The 27293-nt window shown below is 36.2% G+C and overlaps 1 protein-coding gene across 1 annotated transcript; it reads right to left on the bottom strand.

The window, feature by feature from the left end:
• Positions 1–26134, bottom strand: LOC139976348 (uncharacterized). The gene is made up of 4 exons (XM_071985040.1): positions 25312–26134; positions 19544–20290; positions 13914–13998; positions 1–691 (listed from the first exon to the last, which is right to left on the bottom strand). Exons 1-4 carry the CDS (start codon positions 26099–26101, stop codon positions 649–651), a joined length of 1665 nt encoding a protein of 554 aa, XP_071841141.1. The 5' UTR covers positions 26102–26134; the 3' UTR covers positions 1–648.
• Positions 26135–27293: the final 1159 nt, after the last annotated feature.

The following is a 27293-nucleotide window of genomic DNA, read 5'->3' as shown; positions in this document are numbered from 1 at the left end:
TGTTACTGATTATTTAAGTTATGCGTTTTCTTACTTTTGATCCATCTTCTACTTTATGGTCACTATATAGTATTTACCCCGAGGGTTACTAGGAAACTATTGTGTTTGTATTCATTTTGGTATACTTGTACTTATATCCACGCAAAAGTTGTCGACTCATTGCAGAAGTTGAACCCCTCTTCCCTTGATCAACTGCATGTTGAGGTTACATTACAAGCACATGCTGGTTCTTAAAGGATGTGTTACATTAGTTTCTCTAAATTTCCTAATATTTATCATATTGACTGAGTTGATAAAGGTAAATAAACACAGCTTTTGTTAGATGAAATTCGGTTAAATCTTATTGTAATCATGTTTTTGGAATTCGAAATTGCCAGTTCTTTAACACAGAAACTGTAAAAGGCAGTTTACAGCCTGCTGTGAATTTCCTGAGCAATCTGGGCCCTTATTGCTAATCCAGCCGCTCGAGCTGCCCTTGGGTAGATCTCTGCCTGTGGATCATCTGGAAGGTGCTGGCTTATCTCATTGTCTGGTTCCTGCATATCTTTAGCCAAATTGGAGGACATCACATGCAACAATCGTTCGGCACGCTTGCTTGGGTCCAATATGCAATCCAACCATGATACACGGGAACTTCATTTTGAGCTGTCAATTGACCTGTTCGATGAATACCCTAGTTCTGGGATGAGCTCTGTGATTTGAGATGAATGGAGAATTTCTATTGGTAAAAAAATCTAAACAGGATTCAGACGACCTCAAACTGTTATATTTTTGGTCACTAAATATTTAATGGTAAATGATATCCAGGGGTGTTGGAACTGGAGGTGGGGGGGGGGGGGGAGGGGGAGGTAGGGTAACGGGACATATCTGCCCCCACCTTTTCGAAAAATGTAAAAAGTGCCTCTTTCGAGAATGAAAAGTGCCCCAGTTGCTCCCTTTAGAATATAAATTCACTATTAATATGGTTACAACTTCGTCACACCCCACTCCCCGGCCATAAATGATGACCCGCCCGCTTATCAGGAAGAAAAAACTCGTCCCCAAATTAACCTCCTTCGTGACATAGCCTTCATACCTGTTATATGAGATTTCGGCGGGTGATTGCGGTTCTGCGATGGGGGTCATCAGCCAAGGCTTCAGTGGGTATCCACTGTCTCCAATCAGGATACCTTGTTTGTTGCCGGCCTCAAACTCCTGCCCAATGCTTATATGTTGCAAGATTCTACTGTCATACGCAGAGCCCGGCTATCGGGCAACAACATTAATAATTATGTAATGACTGTTACACATGAGCTGCACGTTGATGGACTTAACGCGCTTTCGGTTTACATAAAAGTTAGGCATCCTCCCCAAGCCGCGAACCCTTCAGGAGAACGTGAATACATTCCACTGTACTCACAATGCGAGGGAATCCCGCAACATCGCTGAAACCCCGTTGTGTTGCCAAGACTTATTGTGGCGTGGTGGGGAACGCAATAACGTCGCCCTTTATCATGATCAGATGAGAGCTGACTCTCCGAACTATCCGACACGCACTCGCCTTAGTCACTCCGTGATGATCCCCGTGACCAGTGTGTACAGTTCCGGTCGCATAAAAGCGTAAAGCGATGCAGATCTGTAAGCGTCCGTCAATTGCATGACTTCTCTTGGTTGGATGATTCAATCCCGCAGAGAGCAAGTCAATCAACCTCATCAACCCTCTTCTCGTGAAACGATATTGCTCGTGCATGTCTTCATCATTGAAGTTGTTGAGAGGAGAATTTCGGTCCCAGAAAATTCGTTCTCTGCGTAGTCCAGCAGCAACTCTTTAGCCTAAGATCATTTGAAGTGCGGCCATTTTTGTATTTGATATCGTTCGTGTAAAGTGTAATATTTGCAGACTTAGCAGGTTAAAATTGGCGCCAATTCGATCGCATGACTAGAAATACACTAAGAACAGTCCCTAAGTCTAGTCGTAGACTAAGTCCCGTTAAGCTACTTGGTGAAGTGTGGACTAAGTCTTGTACGCGACTTAGTGCTTTGTGAAACTGGCCCCCAGAGCTTCTGCTTGGTTGCCTCGATCTTTTCCGTCGCTTCTTCGTTTCAAATCATATGGGGTCTCCTCTGGTACTGTCCGTTTTCTTGCAGTAATGATGCGTTTGCTATCAATGAACCGCCTTTAACACGTATCGTGGAACCCCATCATATGATGTTGAACACACGCTTGATCGTAGAAGGCCATCGAGTAACCCCATGTATTGGATTTGTTCGGCGATTTCATTGTCTCTGACGCTGAGATTAAGCCACTCTTTAGCGCAGGAAGTAACTTTATTCCATCGTATATTCGTCAGTGCCTTGACTGCTTCAAATTTTACAGAATCAATGTGCATTAATCACTGTATATTTTGTGTGGTGGAGACTGACTAGCTCCCGCGGGGGCCGCCATGTTTGTTGAGTGCACTCAGAGCTCATGGCTCATTGGACAATTCATATCACATGATACATAGAGAACTTTTGGATCTTTAATCTTCGTTACTTTATGTGTTCAATGCTGTAGAGAAAGTTTAGTCCCGCAGTTGCTGGAACGAAACAAGCAAATTTCGACCTTCAGCTGATGGCCTAATTCTGTGCAAAGATCCACGGAAATATTTCTAATTGAAAATCTCTTATCTTAAAGGCTAAGTAGACGATACCAAGTCTGTTATTGCAAATTATAAAATATTATAAATGCACTTGACTCTTTTTCTGTTCTTATTGATTATTTTTTGACTCTGCAAGATTCAACTATAGGATTAATCAAGGAATTCGTTCCATTTACTGATCAAAATAGTTTGGGGGAAATTTACCTTGTTTATAAAGACAAAAGACAAAAATTAAATTTTCTCCCGAATGACATTGAAAACGTCCGAACAATAACTTGTGTATAGTTAAGTTTCCAGTAGTAAATACATTATTACACTGCGTGTTTTTCTTGATTATTTGTGACCATTTAGAGTTTAATAAGCAGTTTATTCAATGATCGTCTTTGGTACTTGTTTAATACTATAAATATACGAAGAGACGGGAGAATTAGAAGAAAAATATATCATAAGTAAACAATATCTGTTGCCTTTTCATTAAAATACTGTAATTGACAAATTTCTTTCTTTCTGTCCAAGATTACAAACTTATAAATTGTTTAAATTTTCTCCATCACTTGGCATTTATATATAACAAACAAGTATACATAGTAGAATCATAGAGTGAACTGATTATACACGAATACGTACTCGGTTTATATGTGACATCTTCACCGAGTTCGAGCTTACTATTAGTCTTTCAAAGAATGTTCTTTCATTTATTGACATTTCTTAAAATCACTTTCACTTACACCTAAATATTCCCATTATTCTGTGTGATAATAAATCCCAGTTGATGGCTAACATTTATTACCTTGTTTTTTGTTATAGAATGGAAACTGATACTACTTAAAAGCACAATTAAATTACTTCTACTTAAGGTAATGTTTACACTGAATGCTTGGAATACTTCATATGTTGTCACGAACAGTTGTTTTGAATAATAGGCCAAAGCTACTTAAGGTGTCATAACTACGTTCACTTCTTCAGGAACAATAGACTATTCACACTTAACCAAGTTTTTTACTTTCCCCTCCGCTAATGAATGATAAATCTTTTCTGTGTTTTGGTTCTCTAGGGTATTCAAGGTAATAGAACAACTCTTATGTTAACAATTTAGTGAAGTAGATCGCATGAACTTTTGTTAATATGTATTTCATTAGGCAAATCGAAAGTCGGTTATAAATGACACTGTTCCTTGTGAACCTGTGTTTCATCAGATAGATACACCCATGGTTCAATCATAATCAGTATGTGAACATTATTCGGACCTTTATTGACGCCTGTTACTCACTTTCAACCTATGCGTAGCTGTCTGGGCCGATGGAGGTCCTTACGAGATCCATACATACACGAGTTAATTTTGTATACGTATACCTATCTTGAGTTAACGTTTCAGCTTGAATAACAGTCAACCTTAAAAATACCTAAAATATGTCAATGTTGTAAGGCAAGACACGATTACTTTACATTACTTTACAATGTATGTCTTAGAAATCGTATTGCCTCATTTGATGTACCTTTGATTCAAAATGACTGTTGATAAACGTCCATATGTACTCAATATCATGAACCAATCGAAATGGTTTACTATTCACTTTGTATAATAGTGGACCCAAGTAGATCCCGCAACAATAAAGCAGACTTTCCATTATAGGACTTTTCCTTCACGAAGACTGTTATTAAATATTGACCTTCATAATATCCATGATATAAACTTTCTATAAGCTGTTTTTAAGTACATTTATATAGTATTTATATGAGCATTTATCTGAATAGCCAAGCCACATCCAACAACCGAAAAATCGTTTTGATCTGATAGTTGACAATAACATTTCCAATCAATACTCTCTCGGGAAAAGACATCAATAGAAAATGTAAAATCACTATTTTTGCAAGAGATCAGTTCATTAAACTTTTTTTCGGCTCTAGTTTACGACGTTCCAGTTGATTTTGCCGCTATATCGCGTTCCAGTTAAATTGTAGGATTGAAAAACCAAGTCCTTTAAACACAATACCTAAGCTCCGTATGAGCACAGTACTTGGAATAAGAACGATCCGTAGGGAAAAGTACGGGCAGATATGTCTCCGGTGTGGTACATAATGTTCATAGGAAAAAGGAAATCTAGGAAAGATAAAGTCACATCCCACAACCGAAAACAATATTTTCATCTCATAGTTGGACAACAAGTCCATTCAGTGCCCTCGGGAACAGAATTAATAAGGAACATTTCGAGAAATGAAGCAGGAAGACGCGAAGACCCTATATTGAATGATTCCAGATTAAAAAAGCTGAAACAGCCTTTATACGCTGTATGTTAACTACCGCAGATTAATATTGCAGTGTCGCGTTCCTGTAGAAGGTTTAGGACTGTGAGTATCTACATGTAATAAATAACGATTGAATCCAGGATCCATATCTGAGAGAGTATCCCATCATACACAAAGTACGGACATATGACTACGGTGTGACACAGCTCGGTGACATTCCACTCAAATCTAAGTACATCTATATGATATTTAAATGAATATGAATTATCAGAGAAGGTAATGTCACATCATACAATTTTGAATGAGAACAGTTTGACCTGACATTTGATCCATCTTTACAAAAATATAACAATCAGATACCTTCGGAAAATGACGCTAGCAGGAATATTACGAAGAATGAAACAGGAAATGTAAAATCACTACATTTTCCAGATTACAGTTCTATAAATAGTGTTAACGACGTTCCAGCAGGCTTAATTTACAATGGCCCGGTTAAAAAAAGCAGGATCAAAATACCCAAATCCTGTAAATACAATTTGTGTTGCTCTACTTCGCATAATTAAATATTGATATCCGTGCTCTACATCAGAAAGAAACCCCAATTGTACACAAAAGTACGGACAGATATGTCTCCGGTGTCGGACATCTCGCTGACGTTTAATTATAATCTATAGTACTATATAGTATTTATATGGAGAGAGAAAATCATACCTACAACCAAAGTACAAAGTGTTGATCTGATAGTTGGTCGTGCTTGACAATAAGAGTACAATCAGAATAAAACAGAAACATTTAAAATCTGTTAATTGTATAATCTCAGTTTTTAGTACTGTTTGTGCCTCCGGTTTGGGGCATGTCGGTGACGTTCATCTCTAATAAAAGTATATCAAAAGTGTTTATGTTAACAAGGAATTTGTAATTTAAGATGGAAATACCAAAATCATGAAATTACGATTGATTTAAATCTTCATGTGAGTAACTACTTGAAATACATAACGATTGAATTCCAGGATACATATCGGAAAGAGCAGCCCATCGTACACTAAAGTATGACAGGTATGTGTCCGGTAAGGGAATGCTCGTTGACGCTCCAATCTAATCTAAGTACATCTATACGATATGAAAAGAGAAGGCAAATCACATCTTATAAATTACATCGAATCCCAACAATTTCATCTGATAGATGATCCAGCTAGATAGTAAAAATCACAATCATTTCCCTTTGGAAAATGACATGAGCAGGAAACTTACGAAGAATAAAATAGAAAATGTAAAATCACAATTTTTGCAAGATTTCAGTTCATTAAACTTTCTTTCGGCTGACGAAGCTGATTTTGCTGCTATATCGCGGTCCAGTTAAAATGTAGGATTACAAAATCCAAGTCCTTTAAACACAATACCTAAGCTCCGTATGAGCACAGTACTTGGAATAAGAACGATCCGTAAGGAAAAGTACGGGCAGATATGTCTCCGGTGTGGTACATAATGTTCATAGGAAAAAGGAAATCTAGGAAAGATAAAGTCACATCCTACAACCGAAAACAATATTTTCATCTCATAGTTGGACAACAAGTCCATTCAGTGCCCTCGGGAACAGAATTAATAAGGAACATTTCGAGAAATGAAGCAGGAAGACGCGAAGACCCTATATTGAATGATTCCAGATTAAAAAAATCTGAAACAGCCTTAATACGCTGTATGTTAACTACCGCAGATTAATGTTGCAGTGTCGCGTTCCTGTAGAAGGTTTAGGACTGTGAGTATCTACATGTAACAAATAACGATTGAATCAAGGGTCCTGATCTGAGAGAATATCCCATCGTACACAAAGTACGGACATATGGCTACGGTGTGACACAGCTCGGTGACATTCCACTCAAATCTAAGTACATCTTAATGATATTTAAATGAATATGAATTATCAGAGAAGGCAATGTCACATCATACAATTTTGAATAAGAACAGTTTGACTTGATATTTGATCCATCTTTACAAAAATATAACAATCAGATCCCTTCGGAAAATGACGCTAGCAGGAATATTACGAAGAATGAAACAGAAAATGTAAAATCACTACATTTTCCAGATTCCAGTTCTATAAATAGTGTTAACGACGTTCCAGCAGGCTTAAATTACAATGGCCCGGTTAAAAAAGCAGGATCAAAATACCCAAATCCTGCAAATACAATTTGTGTTGCTCTACTTCGCATAATTAAATGTTGATATCAGTGCTCTACATCAGAAAGAAACCCCAATTGTACACAAAAGTACGGACAGATATGTCTCCGGTGTCGTGCATCTCGCTGACGTTTAATTATAATATATAGTACTATATAGTATTTATATTGAAAGCAAAAATCATATACCTACAACCAAAGTACAAAGTGTTGATCTGATAGTTGGTCGTGCTTGACAATAAGAGTACAATCAGAATAAAACAGAAACATTTAAAATCTCTTCATTGTATAATTTCAGTTTTTAGTACTGTTTGTGCCTCCGGTTTGGGGCATGTCGGTGACTTCCATCTCTAATAAAAGTATATCAAAAGTGATTTTGTTAACAAGAAATTTGTAATTTAAGATGTAAATACCAAAATCATGAAATTACGATTGATTTAAATCTTCATGTGAGTAACTACTTGGAATACATAACGATTGAATTCCAGTACACATATCGGAAAGAGCAGCCCATCGTACACTAAAGTATGACAGATATGTGTCCGGTAAGGGAAAACTCGTTGACGCCCCAATCTAATCTAAGTACATCTATACGATATGAAAAGAGAAGGCAAATCACATCTTATAAATTACATCGAATCCCAACAATTTCATCTGATAGATGATCCAGCTAGATAGTAAAAATCACAATCATTTCCCTTTGGCAAATGACATGAGCAGGAAACTCACGAAGAATAACATAGAAAATGTAAAATCACTATTTTTGCAAGATTTCAGTTCATTAAACTTTCTTTCGGCTGACGAAGCTGATTTTGCTGCTATATCGCGGTCCAGTTAAAATGTAGGATTACAAAAACCAAGTCCTTTAAACACAATACCTAAGCTCCGTATGAGCACAGTACTTGGAATAAGAACGATCAGTAAGGAAAAGTACGGGCACATATGTCTCCCGTGTGGTACATAATGTTCATAGGAAAAAGGAAATCTAGGAAAGATAAAGTCACATCCTACAACCGAAAACAATATTTTCATCTCATAGTTGGACAACAAGTCCATTCAGTGCCCTCGGGAACATAATTAATAAGGAACATTTCGAGAAATGAAGCAGGAAGACGCGAAGACCCAATTTGAATGATTCCAGATTAAAAAATCTGAAACAGCCTTTATACGCTGTATGTTAACTACCGCAGATTAATGTTGCAGTGTCGCGTTCCTGTAGAAGGTTTAGGACTGTGAGTATCTACATGTAACAAATAACGATTGAATCCAGGATCCATATCTGAGAGAATATCCCATCGTACACAAAGTACGGACATATGGCTACGGTGTGACACAGCTCGGTGACATTCCACTCAAATCTATAAGTACATCTTAATGATATTTAAATGAATATGAATTATGAGAGAAGGCAATGTCACATCATACAATTTTGAATAAGAACAGTTTGACCTGCTATTTGATCCATCTTTACAAAAATATAACAATCAGATCCCTTCGGAAAATGACGCTAGCAGGAACATTACGAAGAATGAAACAGAAAATGTAAAATCACTACATTTTCCAGATTCCAGTTCTATAAATAGTGTTAACGACGTTCCAGCAGGCTTAAATTACAATGGCCCGGTTAAAAAAGCAGGATCAAAATACCCAAATCCTGCAACTACAACTTGTGTTGCTCTACTTGGCATAATTAAATGTTGATATCAGTGCTCTACATCAGAAAGAAACCCCAATTGTACACAAAAGTACGGACAGATATGTCTCCGGTGTCGGACATCTCGCTGACGTTTAATTATAATATATAGTACTATATAGTATTTATATTGAAAGCAAAAATCATATACCTACAATCAAAGTAAAAAGTGTTGATCTGATAGTTGGTCGTGCTTGACAATAAGAGTACAATCAGAATAAAACAGAAGCATTTAAAATCTCTTCATTGTATAAGCTCAGTTCACTAAAGTTCAACTGAAGAGGAAGACAGAAAAGGTAAAATATCCTTTGCAAAATATTTCAGTTCGATGAATCATCAACTCCATTCATGCTTGCGTTTATACATCCGATTCACACAGAGATTACAGTAACTACTGTATATCAAATGTTTTGTACCGCTGTAAAAACTGGATCGTGATGACTAATTTGATAACTCGGGAGCATGTGTTATAAAGTTTACAGTAAGAACTGAAGGTATTTGTACTGAATTTGTTGGAATTACACATATCCTCAGTTCTTACTGTAATCCTAATATCACATGCTACCGATTTATAGCACGATCCAGTTTTTACTGTTGTACAAATTTTTAAGATTTACAGTAGTAACTAGTTCTCTATGTATATCGGGTGGTTCATAACAGGGATTGAAATTTGTTGTGTCGTTTTCTACTTGCATGAAGTACAAAAGTTATCTTGGCTTCCAGAGTTTCATTTGGAATAACGAATTAATTCACGATCCATGATCAATATCGAAAAAGTATCTAATTCTACACAAACGTACTGACAGATATATGTCTCCGGTGCTTTCATGGTGTGTTAATAACAGAGTGAAGTATGTCTCGTTTTTCCTTTTTTTAGTTCTCATATAGCTCTCAACAGGCCTGAAAGCTATAGTTTGAACAGATATCAGTATACCTTGTATAAAAACTCCAAATCCGATTTTGCTCAAATTCTTTGCGGCGTTCCACAGGGTTCAGTCTTAGGTTTTTGTTATTGATTCTATATATTTACGATATTTGTCATGTCCCCAAATTAGCCAAATTCATTCTCTTTGCTGATGACACCAGTATTTTCTTCGACAGCGACGACATAATCACAGTATTTTCAAACGTGTCAATAGAATTAAATAAATTTTGTAATTGGTTTTCAGCCAATAACTTAACACTAAATGTACAAAAAAGTAATTACATTGTCTTGAATACTCGTAATACACTAATTTGGAATAAAGATATATAGATGGACGGGATAATAATTAAGAAAGTTCCTACTGCTAAGTTTTTAGGTGTAAATATTGATTGTAAACTGAGCTGGCGCAACCATATTTCAACTATTTGCAGTATAATTGCACGCCGGAATGTTGGCATATTATCTAAGTTGAAATATTATCTATCGGAAAACATACTCAGAACACTATACCAGACCCTGATTGTCCCGAATCTTACTTATTGTTCCATTATTTGGTCTGGTACATACAACACCAACCTTAACAATCTTATAATACTCCAAATGGCAGCCATTCGCCACATAACACACTCAGCCCCACGTGAAAAACCAGTCCCCTATTTAAGAAACTCAACTTACTAAAATTGCACAATCTCATTAAAGTTAAGCTTACATTATTTAACTACAAGACCAGTAACAGAGATGTACATAATCATAACACGAGGCATGCTAATCATGCCCACTATAATCTCAATATGAAAAGTCAGTCACATCCTTTAAGAAGTGGTTATGTAAGGAAATAATAGCTTGTTACTGACTACTACCAAAATATACCCGTATGTAATTATTATATATATATATAATGAACATATAATTTATATTTATATTTATGTATAGGTGTTTATATATATATATATATATATATATATATATATATATATATAAATATATATATATATATATATATATATATATATATATATATATATATATATATATATATATATATATATATATATATATATATATATTTCCTTTTCTTTCATCAGGGAGTCTTCCACACTGTTAAGTTTTTAAGCTTGATGGAAGACTTCCCTTTACTTTGTACTTTTTGGGAAAAACAAAATGAATAGTTTCATAATTGGGCTTAAAGACAAATCAGAAAAGTACAATAGATATTCTGAATATGAGTATTTCACATCGAGTGTATAACAGTTAAATTTATGATATATATCCCCAAAAACCTTTGATTGTACACAACTTTACGGCCGCATTTGTCTACGGTGTGATATTTTTTATGAAAAGAAATGACTTGGAAAGCCAGTCTGATATCCTAAAGTCAAACAATAAATTGCTGATTTTTAGTTTGGCCATTAACAACAAAACTCACAATCAGTATGCGGAAACTTTTGCTAGCAGGAACATACGAAGAGGAAACCAGAAAAGGTAAAATATCCATATTAAAATATTTCAGAGATATGAATCATCAACTACGTTCATGTTTTGCGTTAGACGTTTGTTTAGGATTGGAAACAAATCATGAATGTTCGATTGATTTAAATTTAAATGGAATAACTAACACTTAAATCTACGATCCATATAAAAAAGAACAATCCCGCGTACAAACAAAGTACAAACAGATATGTTTCCTGTCTGTGATATATCGGTGATGTTCAACTCTATATATAGTACTACAAATAGTTATATGGAAGGAAATATATGTAGAAAGACCAAGGCACACAGTAGAAAAACAAGCGAATACTAATATGTTGATCTGCTAGTTGGTCTATCTTGACATTACAAAATACAATCAGTTGTCTCAAGAAAAGAGAGTGTTATTATGAACATTTCGAGGAATAACAGAAAGATGGCAAATCTCCGTAAAGACATATCCCTAGAAGATATCTTTGACTCCTTTATACGCTTGGCTTTCAAGACCACAAACAAATGATCGTTGCAGTGCTGTTTCCTGTTGAAGGTTTTGGATTGAAGAAACCATAATCATGACAGTACAACTGATTATATCCGTGTGATTATCTGCTTAAAATAAATAAAGATTTGCTCCAGTATCCATGCATATGGAAAAGTGTATCACATTTTAAATGTAACTACGGACATATATGTCTCCGGTTTGACACAGCTCGGTAACCTTCAACTCTTTAATTTTTTTTTGTGAAAAAAATATCAGAGAAACCAAGTCATATCCTACAATCGAATAAGAAGAGGTTGACCTGATAGCTGGTTTATCTTGCCAATAAAACTAAAAGGCAGGAAAACCATGAACATGACGAAGAATGAAACAGAGAAAAGAGGTAAAAGTCGCTACAAGATTCAAAACATCTTAAATCACATTTAAGCTATGAGTTAATAACTGTCCCTGCAGGCTTTGTTTGTAATATCGCTTTCCAGTTAAAGGTTTTGAATGAAAATACCAAGTACAAAGAATAATCTCCGTTCGTGTATCTACTTGGAATAAGTAACTATTGAATCATGATCTATATCAGAAAGAGCACCCATTAGAAGTACGGACAGATATGTATATGGTGTCTCAAATATAAGTACCACATAATATTAAAATGTTAAATACATATCTATAAAGTCATATATCCATGACATTGAAATTGAATAAACAGAGAGAAACAATATATATATATATATATATATATATATATATATATATATTGAAAAATCTCTTACTGCATTTTGTAATCACATTGTGTTAGGTGTAGGTTTGAAAATATTCACAAAAACTTGATCGTAATCATTGAGTGAGTCCTCTTCCCTGAGTATATAACCCTTGAATCTAAGATACATGTCCGAAAAAACAACCGATTGTACACAACATTTCGGTCAGATATGTATCCGGTGTGAGTCATCCCTATGAATTTTAACACTAATCTAAGTACTGTCTCATATTTTAATGAAAATGAAATGTTTGGAAAGGCGGAGTGACATCTTCAGCCAAACAAACATATAGTTGATTTTCAGTTAAACTTATAGTGACAACAAGTCAAATCAGTATGCTGAAAATTTGGCTAGCAGGATCATTAATATGAAGAAGACCCTACAGAAAAAGGTAAAATCTCCAAATTGAAAGAAATCATTAAATTGCTGACTACCTTTTGAAGTGTTGCCAAAATAAGAGAGAATTAATTACGTTGTCCCGTTTTTTCTAGTTGCAGGCTTAGGACTAAAACAAAATCATGAAACGAATGGCAGATAATTTCCTCTCCAAATCGCATCAAACATCATCGCATAGTAGGATTGAAAATGTTCGATTGATAATCTCCGTGTGAGTATCTACTTGGAATAACTAGCGTGAATCTACGATCCATATCGATAAGAACATCCCATTGTAGGCAAATAACAGACAGATGTGTTTCTTATCTGTGATGTATCGGTGATGTTCAACTTAAATATTATATATATATACTATAATATTTATACGAAAATGAAATAAACAGAGAGACCAAGCCACGCAATAGAAAGTTTCCATCATTATTCACGGAAAGTGACGCTGAAATTTTGCATTTCAGTTGGAAGTTTGGGACTTAAACGAGCCATGAATAATCTAACGCCCCCCTCCCAACCTCATCCAAATGGGGTATCGGTTTGCAGAAGATCAAGACAAATTTCGATAATTCAGGCAATGTATTGGATACATACGTAACACGTATACGTATACGTGGGTGAAGTAGCTGCCCAACATTGAAACAACTTAAAAATTTTACTAACACAAGAGAATCAACCATATTTAATGTCATCGTTAATGATTTAATAAAATTTAACTCAAACAGCTGCTTTAACCACGGATATCTTTTTTATCGCATTATATTTATACGACATTTAAAATATATTAAATGTGACGAGGTACAGTTGATGACCAATCATCCGAAAATTTTATATTTAACGCAATTTAATCAAATTAGGAAGTGGTCAAGGCATGGATTTATATATTAAGTTTATAAGAAATTACGCTATTTTCTTCCTTAGCAAAAGGTCTAAGTTCAAAAGGGGATTTGTTTCGTTGTTACTCATTCGTAACTACCTATCTGTCTTTATAATTTACATAATTATTCTGGTAAAAAATAACGCAAAATTACATAAAATAGCAATCAACCATGTATTCCTATTTTAAATATTATGATTGACAATAAGTGGTAGTTTAAGGTGAACTATATTTCTGTCGATGTGTAATGTATTACGTTGCTTACCTGCAGACAAATACGATGATTATCACAGACAGGACGAGTACTACAGTAATTACGATCATCATCAACTTCATTATGTTGTTCGTGTCTGCAGAAATAAGAGTAACGCATAATCAAATATGTTAATATCAACAACCAAAACTAAGTATCCCGATTACATTCACATAGGTGCATGTACTTGTGACTTCAACATGACAAATTTTCTTCATAACAATACTTTTATTTATAATATATTTACTAACTTTCTAAAATGTGATACATTGGGAAGGTTTGCTGAGCTCTTAATACAACCTGAATTCAAGGGTTCGTGAAAACTGTTTATTTCTTCTCTTTTTGCAGTTAGTATATAAGTATCATCCAATTAACTTAACTTGCGTATACACTCCGCTGACCTATTTACTTGGGAAAGGGCTCACATGGTGATATTGATACTGATGGGGGTATCCTTCTTATAAATCACATATCTCCAGGCAAAACTGCTCCATCATGGACGTCGACAACTTAAAATGAACAATTGATGCATTGCAACTTATATAATCCGTTGAGATAAAAACCCCGATGCGTCTTAAAAAAAACTTTACTCCACTCCCACACACAGTCACATATATCAAGTGGTGAACCTCACATCACATGTTACTCTGTGGTATCCCCCACCCAACACCAGCTATTATAAAGATTATTATAGCGATTGCTTTACTTCGGGCTCCCAATTGCTGTTAATTGAAATAGCTACCTATCCAGCAACGGTAAATATATCAACTCTCACAAAGTTTTTCTGGTCGGACTGAGGGTTTGAAAATTAAAAAGTATAAAATAATTTTTCAATGGAGAATATTCTCAAACCCACGAATGTTATGTTGTTGTTTTACTTACAAACGGTCAAACGCAAACGGTTTTGCTACAAAAACCAGGTAACAGATAGCCATCGTATAGCTCATTGGTATTTAACAAAGATCATGTGACCAAGTTCATAGTATTGCGTTTTGTGGTTGTTTAAATAAGCACTGAAATACTTTAATATGTGTTAAAATTGTTGTAGAATTGTTAAAGTAATCTATCATCTCTCTATCATCTTTATGTATATTTGTGTATATTTTTTTCACATGTATGGATATTGTTGCTGTTGATATTCTTACCTTTTCATTCAACTTCTCTGTGTTTTGTTTATACTAATATTTTACTGTATTCTGATTGTAACTTTAAAACTTTGATTTTTTATGTGTTTTGCTGCAGGGCGACAAATTTCCATATCTTATGGACGAAATAAATATCTATCTATCTATCTATCTATCTATCTATCTATCTATCTATCTATCTATCTATCTATCTATCTATCTATCTATCTATCTATCTATCTATCTATCTATCTATCTATCTATCTATCTATCTATCTATCTATCTATCTATCTATCTATCTATCTATCTATCTATCTATCTATCTATCTATCTATCTATCTATCTATCTATCTATCTATCTATCTATCTATCTATCTATCTATCTATCTATCTATCTATCTATCTATCTATCTATCTATCTATCTATCTATCTATCTATCTATCTATCTATCTATCTATCTATCTATCTATCTATCTATCTATCTATCTATCTATCTATCTATCTATCTATCTATCTATCTATCTATCTATCTATCTATCTATCTATCTATCTATCTATCTATCTATCTATCTATCTATCTATCTATCTATCTATCTATCTATCTATCTATCTATCTATCTATCTATCTATCTATCTATCTATCTATCTATCTATCTATCTATCTATCTATCTATCTATCTATCTATCTATCTATCTATCTATCTATCTATCTATCTATCTATCTATCTATCTATCTATCTATCTATCTATCTATCTATCTATCTATCTATCTATCTATCTATCTATCTATCTATCTATCTATCTATCTATCTATCTATCTATCTATCTATCTATCTATCTATCTATCTATCTATCTATCTATCTATCTATCTATCTATCTATCTATCTATCTATCTATCTATCTATCTATCTATCTATCTATCTATCTATCTATCTATCTATCTATCTATCTATCTATCTATCTATCTATCTATCTATCTATCTATCTATCTATCTATCTATCTATCTATCTATCTATCTATCTATCTATCTATCTATCTATCTATCTATCTATCTATCTATCTATCTATCTATCTATCTATCTATCTATCTATCTATCTATCTATCTATCTATCTATCTATCTATCTATCTATCTATCTATCTATCTATCTATCTATCTATCTATCTAAACTAGAAAGCAATATTCTGTGAAATTCACCAGGGCGACGGTACTATGTTGTTGAAATACTGTGTACTGCATTACAATACACAACCTACGAACGTACATTTAATCGCACATATAGGCTGGCATTATAACACACGACCGTACGGCGATTTTGACGAATGAATGCTTTTGATATGGTGTTAAACAGTAGTTCCTATATAAAGAATGTCACTGCAAGACACCTAAAGTGACCTGCTGTTCCAATAGATTTGGTATATAACGGCAGCAGTTAGTTAAGGCGCAGAATTCGGCAATGTTTGATTCATATCTCCTGGACGTTACTTAGGCAGCCTAGCTGCAATGCCATACGTAGCTGTATGTTTAACATTATTTAGTTTTCGTGGATTGCGGACGTGTCTTCGTCTCGCTTTTCACTGAAATACAGTTTTTCGTAGGTTTGAGCTTTGCTGTGTTTAACATTGTTGCATTACGTTACGTGGTTCTAGGTACTGTTAATATTTACATAGACTTCGTTTTCTTCTTGATTAGTTAATTTTATTTCTCTTCTTTGTGTCCTTGTCACACCCAGCATCAATGCTTCGAGACGTGATGGCTCTCTTGTAAGGATGATATTTGCCGATATGCAGAGTGTCACACCAGTTTTGTTTCCTCTTTGTTAAAGACTAAATCAGTTCCGGTTCCTAGAGCCGTTGATGCGCTGCAGGTCCTTTAGACCCGCAAAACGTACGACTTGCTTTTCGGTAGCGACGCGGTGCGTGGTAAGAGCGTCGAATGGTACAAAGGGCTTAAAGCTATGCATATATAAGAGCGCTCTATATTGGTTACCCTCATTTATGTTGTACTGGAGGTGAGGCAGGAGATTGAGCTTTTACGTGACCCGCCCCGCGGGAACCCAAACGGCACTGATAAAACCAAACCCTCTCAGAAACCAAACTCACAACTCAAGCAAGCAAGCAAGCAAAAACACAAAAAAACACACCCACCGACCGGCGGAGACAAACAACCCCCACCACCCCCACCTGAACATTCAAATTGCCACAAACGGACGACCATCCCGCAACGAAACAAAATACCAACAGAGCAAACTGGACGGTCTATCCCACCAATACAACCCCACGTCCTACCGACCATGAACGGTCTCCCGTTACATGGTCGGTCAAGTGCTGAAACCATTCCCACAACCTTAACATAAAGGAACAATGCCCCAAAAAACACGCGCAGTACTCTCTAAGCTGTCACAGCCAGTCCTCGGGCACAGCCCATCGCCCAAACGCCAATGATATCTTTTCCAATTGGTCACCAAGGCACCGTGTGCAATTCTCCAAGCAAGATCGCGGAGCCTGCAACTATTCAGCCTTGAATGCACCGAACACCGTACCTCGGTAGAATGACGACCCTGTACAATTATTGCTTTAAAGGACCTATTCCGTAAGGAACTGAGAACGAGGGCTGGTCGTGACACGTCAACAGGCGGCAACACCTAAGAGTGGAACGAATGACAGGCACCACTCTGCTACTACTATGCGGTGCTATGTTACTTAACAGGCTCGGTGCCCATCGACGCAAGTGCAAGCCGCCCCAAACCGTATAATACATGAACAAGGCAACCCTGCGTCTGTTACCGCTACAAACAATTGCTTAACAACAAAAAAGTCAAGTTACTTTGCAGATGAATGAGCCCCAACACTTCATTCTCGAGATTTTGGTACATTACCACCCTATTGACAAGCTCTGTACCACCCAACCAAATAAATGAAAAAAATCACCCTCTCCAGTTACACCAGGACGAAACGGGGGATTGGATACACGGCGCCCGAGTACCACAAGATGGGTGCCAAAGGTTCCAAGCCTGCTCTCAAGTACATCATCCCTCTCGTTCCAGGTGACATTTAAAGGTGCATCGTAGCCGAACCAGTTCTGGGACGCAGTTAAAATCTCCGACCATGACACATGGTGCACTACCAGGAACAAAGGAAGGCAGCTTGTCAAAAAAATCTCGTCTAGCAAAAGACCGACTGGGAGCATACACATTACAATGAAGACACATTACAAAGGCAGATTTTACCATGTGGATACTTGAAAAGAATGCAAACCAATCGGCCTTCGTGTCCGTCTCCACCCTAGTGGCACACGCGCCTGACGAGGTGACAGAAGGATGACAGTGCCACAGAATGAAGACGAACCAAACGAATCATACAGCCCAGCACCCCACTCATAAGCCCATAGAGGGACATTGTCTTGTAGGTGTTTTGCGTATTCTATTATTTGTATCGTTTACAATTAAAAAAACATGTTTGGCAGGACCGATGCAAAATAGTGCTCCGTGAGAGGGTCGATCCGTGGGAGCTGATTCTCGCAGCAGTGAAAAGTGATCCAAATAAGGGCCGATTTTCACCGCTTGTTCAGACCCCCTTTCTAGAGCCGTTCGTGTAGTTTGGTGTGGGGGTTTGGGATGGTTCAGGTGTGTGTGTGGGAGGGGGGGGGGGCAATGTTTAATGCGCAAAAGGGCTAAATCGTTTCCAATTACACCCTGTCACTCTGCAGGTCGGTGGGCGTATTTACTCTTTTGGCTTGCTTGACTTGAGTTTCGTTTGTCAGAATGGGATGGTTGGGTAGTGCCGTTTGGCCGTGACGTTTTGGAACCCGCAAGGCGGGTCACGTAAAAAGCACACACTGTCACTTGTGCATACTGATACATCACAGCTGTCAACTCGTAAATATAACAATCCGTCTCCCTTAATTGGTAATTGGAACATTTTTATATACAGTGTATATATATATATATATATATATATATATTTCTATATACTGTGTTGAACAATTCGAATAAATTCAACAGCTTAAATGTTGAACGTGTTCGAAGTAACCGCTCATGTATTGAACTCATGGTTGCATGGTGTTAAATAATGTTTCATTGGATTAACTACTTGTTTGGTTGGTTGATTGGTTAGTTGGTTGATTGATTTTATTGATTTATAAATAGCAACTTATTAATCTGAATAAACTTATCGAATATGACATGATTATGAGCGTTCATGCAAAAAAAAAAAAAAAAAACATGCAAAGGTAAGTATATTACAATAGAAGAACTATTCACGAATGATTCAAGCGGTAAAATGCAATAATCCAATTAATGTGATAGTTGATTAGAAATCCATTTCTTTGCTCAGAACACAACACTAACATTAAATCCCAATGGCTCTGTTTCATCACTTAAGTATCACTAATAGCAAAACGATACATGAAGAAACGCTATAATATATTGATAATATTTCAAGGGTTAAGGATGTATCAAATGCATATTTTATTCTATCAGTCTTGGGGACAAGATATGGCATCCTTTGACTTACCGGGATCATCTTTCGGAATATCAAAGGAACAACTTTTTGAATATGGTATCGTAGACATGAAATCTAACCCTCCTTGAGTCGCAGTGCAGCCAACAGTAGAATTCTCGTCACATGTAGAAATATAAACTGTAAGCTTCTTGATATCGTCAGTCCGTGAATAAGATTTGTAGTACGAGCAGCCCTTCGGTTCTATCATATCTAAAACCACTGAAGGGTAAGCATCTGAGACTGTGCAAATAATGGAAACATTGTAAATACTGGAGTCTGAAGATAAGTCTTGCATTTCACAGAGGAGAGGTGTGGAGGGTTTGTAAATAGTAGACAGACGGTAGTTGTATTGCACAAGGGCGTCTTCAGTGGTTTCTCCAATCAAAGTCACATGATATGAGCCAGCATCCCCTGCTCTCACGTCTTTGATGGTAAACAAAAGACCAGCAGCAACCTTTCCTAATTCATCATCGGGAGTTTTGTCTTCTTGAAAATGTTTTCGTATGACTTCAAAGTTATAACGATCCACCGTGTGACTGTCCCGATACCAGAATTTTCCATTGTATTTATAGACCCATCGAGAAGATGAATCGCTCCTAGTATCATCGCTATAGTTCATGCTGAGACTGAGGGAACTGTTGTAATTTTCATAGATGGGGACATCAGGAAAGGAAAAGTCACATCCTGCAACAACATAGCAATATGTTGACTTGGTTATATCCGGTCCATAACTGCAACGAAAGCTACAACCGACGATGTCTGTTGAAAGGAAGAAAATGAAAATGAAAATGAAGAGTTTGAACGTTAATAACGAATGATAGATCGTATGTCGTAAATGTTTTGTAATGTCGTTTATTGGAGTAACGGACACGCTACACAAGCTTTGACGTGTCATTTCAGATCTTTATTTTGTTTTTCTTGTCGTCTCTCTTACCCTCTTTTCTGAAAACCCTAGCTCATGTAGGTGATGTGCTATCTGCAAGGGTGAACTGACCGGTCGGCCAAGTGGGGAGTCCATGAGGGCTTAAAGATATATGCAGCACACTTTTGTTGCGCCACTGTGGACCTCTATCCATGTATAATCAATTTCTCTAGAAGAGGCATAAATCTCAAATCTTAGGAGTATGCGCACGGACCCTCCAACTCCCTATTTTATTACAGACTAATACGCTAATGAAGAGAGCACATTAACATGTTTACGTAGGGTGACCCCGAATAACATTCATTCCACCTCAGAAACTGACGGATCCTTTACCATACCGTTATTAACTAATAAAAACACAGCTACAAAGTAAACAGCGACTGTTTGAAATCCCATGAGCTCGTACTTCAACTTGAGAAGCGGGCTTTACATAAATAGGTTTAATTTTCACATGAATACAACATCTTTCATTTCTGGGCTTATCTTGTTACGTAAAACACCTACTTTTGAATGTTGTTTTGCTGGCTGGAATGTGTTGAAAAGAATCCCTACAAAGAATAAATCTATGGTTATCTTTAACAGCTGTAAAATCATTTATCCGATTAATAAAAGTATAACATCATAGTGTGCTTTGTTTTGTTCTTGGACAATGCTTGACCTTGTAGGATTCTACAATCAATCAATGAAGTGATTTCATACACGAATCAAAACAACTTTGGGTTATTCAACTTGATATCTTGTATGTAGAAAACACAGAAGTGAAATGAATCCCTTTCATAATTGAAAACATAATAAGTTTCAAGATGTTCGAATTAAATTTTCTCACGAATGATATTTAAAAGGATTCTTGTAACCTTTCAGTGAATTAAATTGTATAGATGCTTACAAATCAATCCGTCTATCGCCAAACTACAGTTTGAAAGCCTTCTTTAGAGTTTGCTTGACTTTATAGGGTCATTAAAAAAATATGGATGTAGTTATTATATTCATTGATGGTTTTAGCATTTAACTTACTTTCGTGACACACTAGTTATTAGAAAAAATGCCTACTTATAATTGTATTTTTCTTTAACGAAAATTTGACGAACAACATGTCTTTCCTTAATATGAAAAGAGTTGCCTAATTGTTTTGTTTCTGTACAAGTTTTACATTGCTTAAAACGTGTCGCAATTAGTATGAAGAAAATAAGGTAAAGAGACAACAAAACTACACATGTAAACAGGAGCTATAGTGTCAGATATTTGTTAGTTAATATTACACTAATGATGTTACAGCAGTAAAATATGCGAACCCTTTGTCTGATTTAAAATTTATTCACGCATGCGTATTCGTTTGATAATTCTCGTATACAATGGTTTTAATTTACGCGTCTTTAAACGGAAATGTTTCGAATGTATTGGCAAATGGATATGTTTCATTCTTTTCATAAGATATTGATTATTGATAAGAATTGTCTCGAACTATTACTTCGAAGACATGATTCCTCGGACTCTGGTTTAATCGTAGCGTGCTGAATAGTTCTCTCTTTGTTTTGTGTTGATAGAAATCTATATAGCAATACAGATATATTTTAATTGTTCTTTGAGGATTAACGTGTCCGTTGTTTTATTATCTATATTGTACTTGAACCAGTGACACATTTTACAAATGTATACATTGTTGCAGTCAGCATATAAAAGGTCCGTATACCATCATAAATAAGTGTGTTCGAGTAAAAAATGAGATAAAGTTCTCACTCGAATAAGGTAGCTTTCGTAAGTTAGATGGGAGTTAGCAAACACTCGTTAACAGGTTTTCGGTATTTGATACGTAAACAATCTTGTCAAATGATTTCTACTCAACAAACATATAGGGAAAATGACCGTTAAAAAATATCCTTTTGCTCTTGTCAACTAGCGTTTTACTGATGTATTGAATATTTTAAACTGACCAAAACTAGTATATAGATAGAGGTGATTCTCGTCTTAAGCAAAATTAAACTAAAGGGGGTTATTTCTGTTTGAGAACATGGACAAATAATGGTTGTCTCTGTCTAAGTCATTTCAAAATAATTTTAAACATTAGATGCCTAGTTAGGATGAATAAAATTAATATGTGTAAGCTACGCTTGATTACTTAGATTAAATACACGACTTTTATTTCGTTTTGAGACATTACATTAATTAAACCACTCTTCTTTATTTGACGATCCTGTTTTAACTAGATCTTAGTAGATCTAGTAGAGAGGGACTCCAACGGTTCCTGAGTAGCAATGCATCCAAGGGTTGAGTTCTTATCACAATAAGTAACGTACACTGAAAGCCCTTTTGTTCCGTTATTATCTGTGTAATGTTTCTGATAATCACAGCCCTCGGGTTTGATTATTTCCAAATTTATCGGTAGAAGCCCGTCTGTTATTGAACAAGATAGGGCGACGTGGTAGGATGCGGATGGAGATGAGGAGAAGCCTTGACAAACAAGAAGTGTAAGAGGCTGGTAGACTATAAAGATTTGATCATAGATGTGATGAGATTAAAAAGTATACGGGAGTTATCATCAGTCAATGATAGATGATGAGTACAAACATCGCTTCTCGGCCTTTTGGCTAATATCATGTGTAGAGTGGAATGGTGATACACACCTAACAATGATCATACAGTCACATTCCCGATGCAAGGGGACTGTGGTTGAGTGCGGATCAGTCGTTCGGTAGTTTGGTTTTGGTGCCCAGCAGTGGCGGAGATTTCTTGTCAGAAGTGGGGGGGGGGGGGTTGCTGGCCATTGATGAAATAAAAAGTCATAACTGCTGGCTCACTATCTAAGTGCAGCGCCACCATAAGTTGGCGCGAAGTGCACAAGAATTTTTTGGCAAATATTGCCTCCCAGATTGCAGTAAATGGCACTGCACAGGCCTTGAAAAGCTGCATTTAACCAGTGGCGTATGCAGGATTTTCTAACCCGGGGGGGGGGGGTGGGGGCACGCGTATTACTATCTAAGCGGAGCGCCACCATTGGTTGGCGCGCAGCGTACAAGCAAATTTGTGGTTTTGGTACCCCCAGATCACCGGAAATGACACTTCTCGGGCTTGAAACTGACCAACCATATGTACACTTTTGCCTGAGAACCAAGTTTTTTCCAAATACTTTTTTTTCATCTATAACTTCGTCACCAGTCACACATCATGTTCGACTTCATCACATATCCTGTGGATTATTGCTTTTGTAGGTGATTCTTCATCGCGGCCCACAATATCCGTCAGCCCCACTGTTCAGAACTTGAAAATTCACAATTCTTGTGAATAAATTCACTTCAAAACATACCCATAATGTTGCACAAAATATCATCTATGGACAACCGATATAGAAAAACCTCCTTCAAACCCTAACAAACGGGTCAAAATTGCACGAGTATGATGAAGTACGATGAAGAATGTTGGTTAGGGAATTTTCGAAAATTCAGACGACTACTAAAAAATTTCGTTGAAGGAAATAAAAATATACCAGATATTTCCGAAACCGAACACTACACACATCGACAGTTTTGAGCATGGGCGCAGATCAGTCTTGGATAATGGTGGGGACGCGTGTCTGTTCTATGACACTATCTAGGCGGAGCGCGACCATGGGTTCGCGCGTAGCGCACGATTTTTTTGGGCAAATATACCTCCCAGATCTCCGGAAATAACACTTCCCAGACCTAATGATGCGCCTAAACCTCCTTAAGTTTTAGATCTCATGGCTTAGAAATTTAGTTTGGCGAAATACATGGGCGTCTGCAGAAAGAAAATCAGGGGACGAATAATCCAAGTAGACTTTTGTATATACGATGGGTGTGGGGTCCTCTCCCAGAAAACAAATATAGACTGCCGCAAATGCGATTTCCGTCCTATATTTAACAACTGTGGATAAAATACAATAAAATGAGAACTGTTGCATGTCATTTGCACAATGCTGGATCAAACTGCGCCAAAGTTCAATACAGGGGAACTTGAAATGCAGCTATTGGTCAGGACAAATTGGTGGGGACACGGTATATCATGTCCCCACTACTGAAAAAGTTGGTGGGGACGCGTCCCGCTGTCCTCACCAGGATCTGCGCCCATGGTTTGGAGGCTGTTTATCGTGGAACGCCATTTTCATGCTCAATGATATGATGTGATATCTGCTGTTTGCTTTACAAATTCGAATAATTTTGTCACTGTTCCTCTTTCTCTTCCCGTTTTCTTGCCGTATTTCCTACTCCATCCTTTTCTCCTTTTCTCTCTTTCTTCTTTTTCTTTTCCTTCCTTCACCTCGTTGAAGTTGGCAAGTGTATACAGTTCCAAAGCTATTCAACAGCAACAAAACGTTATTTTGTGTATGTCTGTTGTGGGGTGAAGTTAGCGCTATGAGCTACAAGTTCCAATGCGCAAGGTGGGGGAAAGAGGCCAGAAATAATGTGTGGGTCAATTCTAACTCGGTTTTCGGTCGTTAATTGTTGATGTGGCCTACCAGGTAAAAGATTGAAATGACTTTAACAATTTCAAATTTAATAATTTGATTTATTACGCCATTTGGAGCACATAACATAGGCTATAACAGAACATTACTGGCAAAAACTAGGGGGTTAAACCCCCCCAACCCCCCTGTTTCTCCGTCACTGGTGCCTAGGTCCATTCCTTGGCGACTTTTTCTTAAAAAGTAGTACAAACATCCTCTCGATGAAGGTTAAAGATGGAGTAAATGCAATTTTGAACTCAATGACAGTACCTGGAGTAATCCTCCAAAATATTGAACATTAACTTTAAATATATATTTATTGACTTTGCAGCGAGCATTTTCTATTTTAGATGGTCACCTACACAACAGTAGTAGATATCATATAACATTATGTCTTACCTGGATATGTCTTTGGAACTTCCCAAGCACAACTACCATAGTAACTTGTTATGGGCATGAAATCCAACTGTCCCCGAGTAGCAACACATACAACCGTTGCATTGTCTCCGCATGAGGTAATGTATATATTCAACATTTTAACTTTACCATTACGGGAATAATGTTTCTCAAAGTTACATTCATTTGGGTCACTAACGTCCAAATTAATGACGGGATAGGCGTCTGGAATTGAACATGTCAGTTCAAAGTGATAGACATTATTCTGAAATAAAGTAAGATTTTTCATTTCACAGAAGAGAGGTGAAGGAGGATGATAAATGACGAACAGGCGGTAAGTATGTCGAACGAGAAGTCTGTTATTGTAGTCACGGAGCAATGACACATGGTAGGTTCCAGCATCTTCTGGTTGGAGGTTTAGAATTGTATAACCAAAATCATAAAAATACAACGGATAATCTCCGTGTGAATATTTAACTTGAAAGATATAGCGATTAATTGTGTATTTCATATCCGATCTGAGCATCCCATTGTGCACAAATGTAGCATCAGATATATTTTCGGTGTAGGACATCTCAGTGACGTTCAACTTTAATCGAAGTGTATACATATATAAATCAAATTTATATGAAAAGGAAATATCTCGAAAGGCAAAGTCACATCCGTCAACAGAATAGCAGTCTGTCGATCTGATAGCTGGTCCATCTTGACAATACAAATCGCAATCGGTACCCTCGGAAAATGAAGTTAAGAATATTTCGAAGAATACAACAGAAACATGTAAAATCTCCATTTTTGAAGATTTCAAATCTTTTACGCAGTACGTTTTAACGACCGCTGACTCCACTACAATGTCGCTTTCCTTCCATAGACACCAATAGCCAATCATAGGTATTTTACAAGAAGTTAAGGCCCGCGCATGCTCAGCGTTTACAACATGTAATATCGCTATAACCCCGTGTCTAAGGACGGTCAATGTTAAACAGCAAACAATTTTCGCTAAGTTTTCAATGAAGTCATAGAATAGAACTTTTCAATTAATTTCCGTTAATTTTCCTTCGAAGTGTTGATTGTGGAAGGCAGAGAATCATATATATAAATATATAAATATATATATATATATATATATATATATATATATATATATATATATATATATATATATATATAATATAATATAACGAAAATCCACGTTTACTCCAAAAGAAAATATTATTAGAGAAAACCAGAGATATAAGATATGACTCATAATTGACAAATAAGGAGTAAGTTTAAGAAAATATATCGGAATTTTTGGTCCCCCTGGGACCTTCGTCAGCAATACTTGGCAGTCGAATGAAAAGTACAAAATGTAACACAATGAAAGTATGACGCTAGATAAGTGTAGGTTGCAATGATGGAATTAAATCCAAATTAACCATGACTATACAGGAAGCGGGTTAAGGAGCAAAGAAAAGAACGGATTACATATGCTTGTAGAACTGATAGTTGTTAAGGGGTCCCAAGTCTTTGTTGCGGCCGGTGATGTGAGACTTAATACGAAAGATCCAATCGATATATATATATATATATATATATATATATATATATATATATATATATATATGTATATATATATATATATATATATATATATATATATATATATATATATATATATATAGTCATTACTTTCTCATTGACAGAAAATTAAACCAGAACTATTATTAATAAGGTCACAGCAATATCTGTATATACAGGTAAAAATAACATTAAAGCTGGTTTTGTGAGTTAATCCTCTGGCGTTGTAAAGACCTTTTTCAGGTGCTTTGCTAGTAACTTTTCTTACAAAAAATAACCATGTCATTCTAAGATTCATATTTTAGGTACTTGTAGGTTCCTTATCTACATTATAAGTTGCTTTACAAAATATCTCGCCATTCCCTTATGAATAAACCTAGATGTTGGTTAACAAATTATAAGGCCAAGACATGAACCTTCATTGC

Source organism: Apostichopus japonicus, chromosome 11 (genome assembly GCF_037975245.1).
Source record: "Apostichopus japonicus isolate 1M-3 chromosome 11, ASM3797524v1, whole genome shotgun sequence".
In the NCBI taxonomy this organism is placed as follows: Eukaryota; Metazoa; Echinodermata; class Holothuroidea; order Aspidochirotida; family Stichopodidae; genus Apostichopus; species Apostichopus japonicus.
Note: the sequence above shows the minus strand (reverse complement) of the source record. Positions and strands in the feature narration are given on the sequence as shown.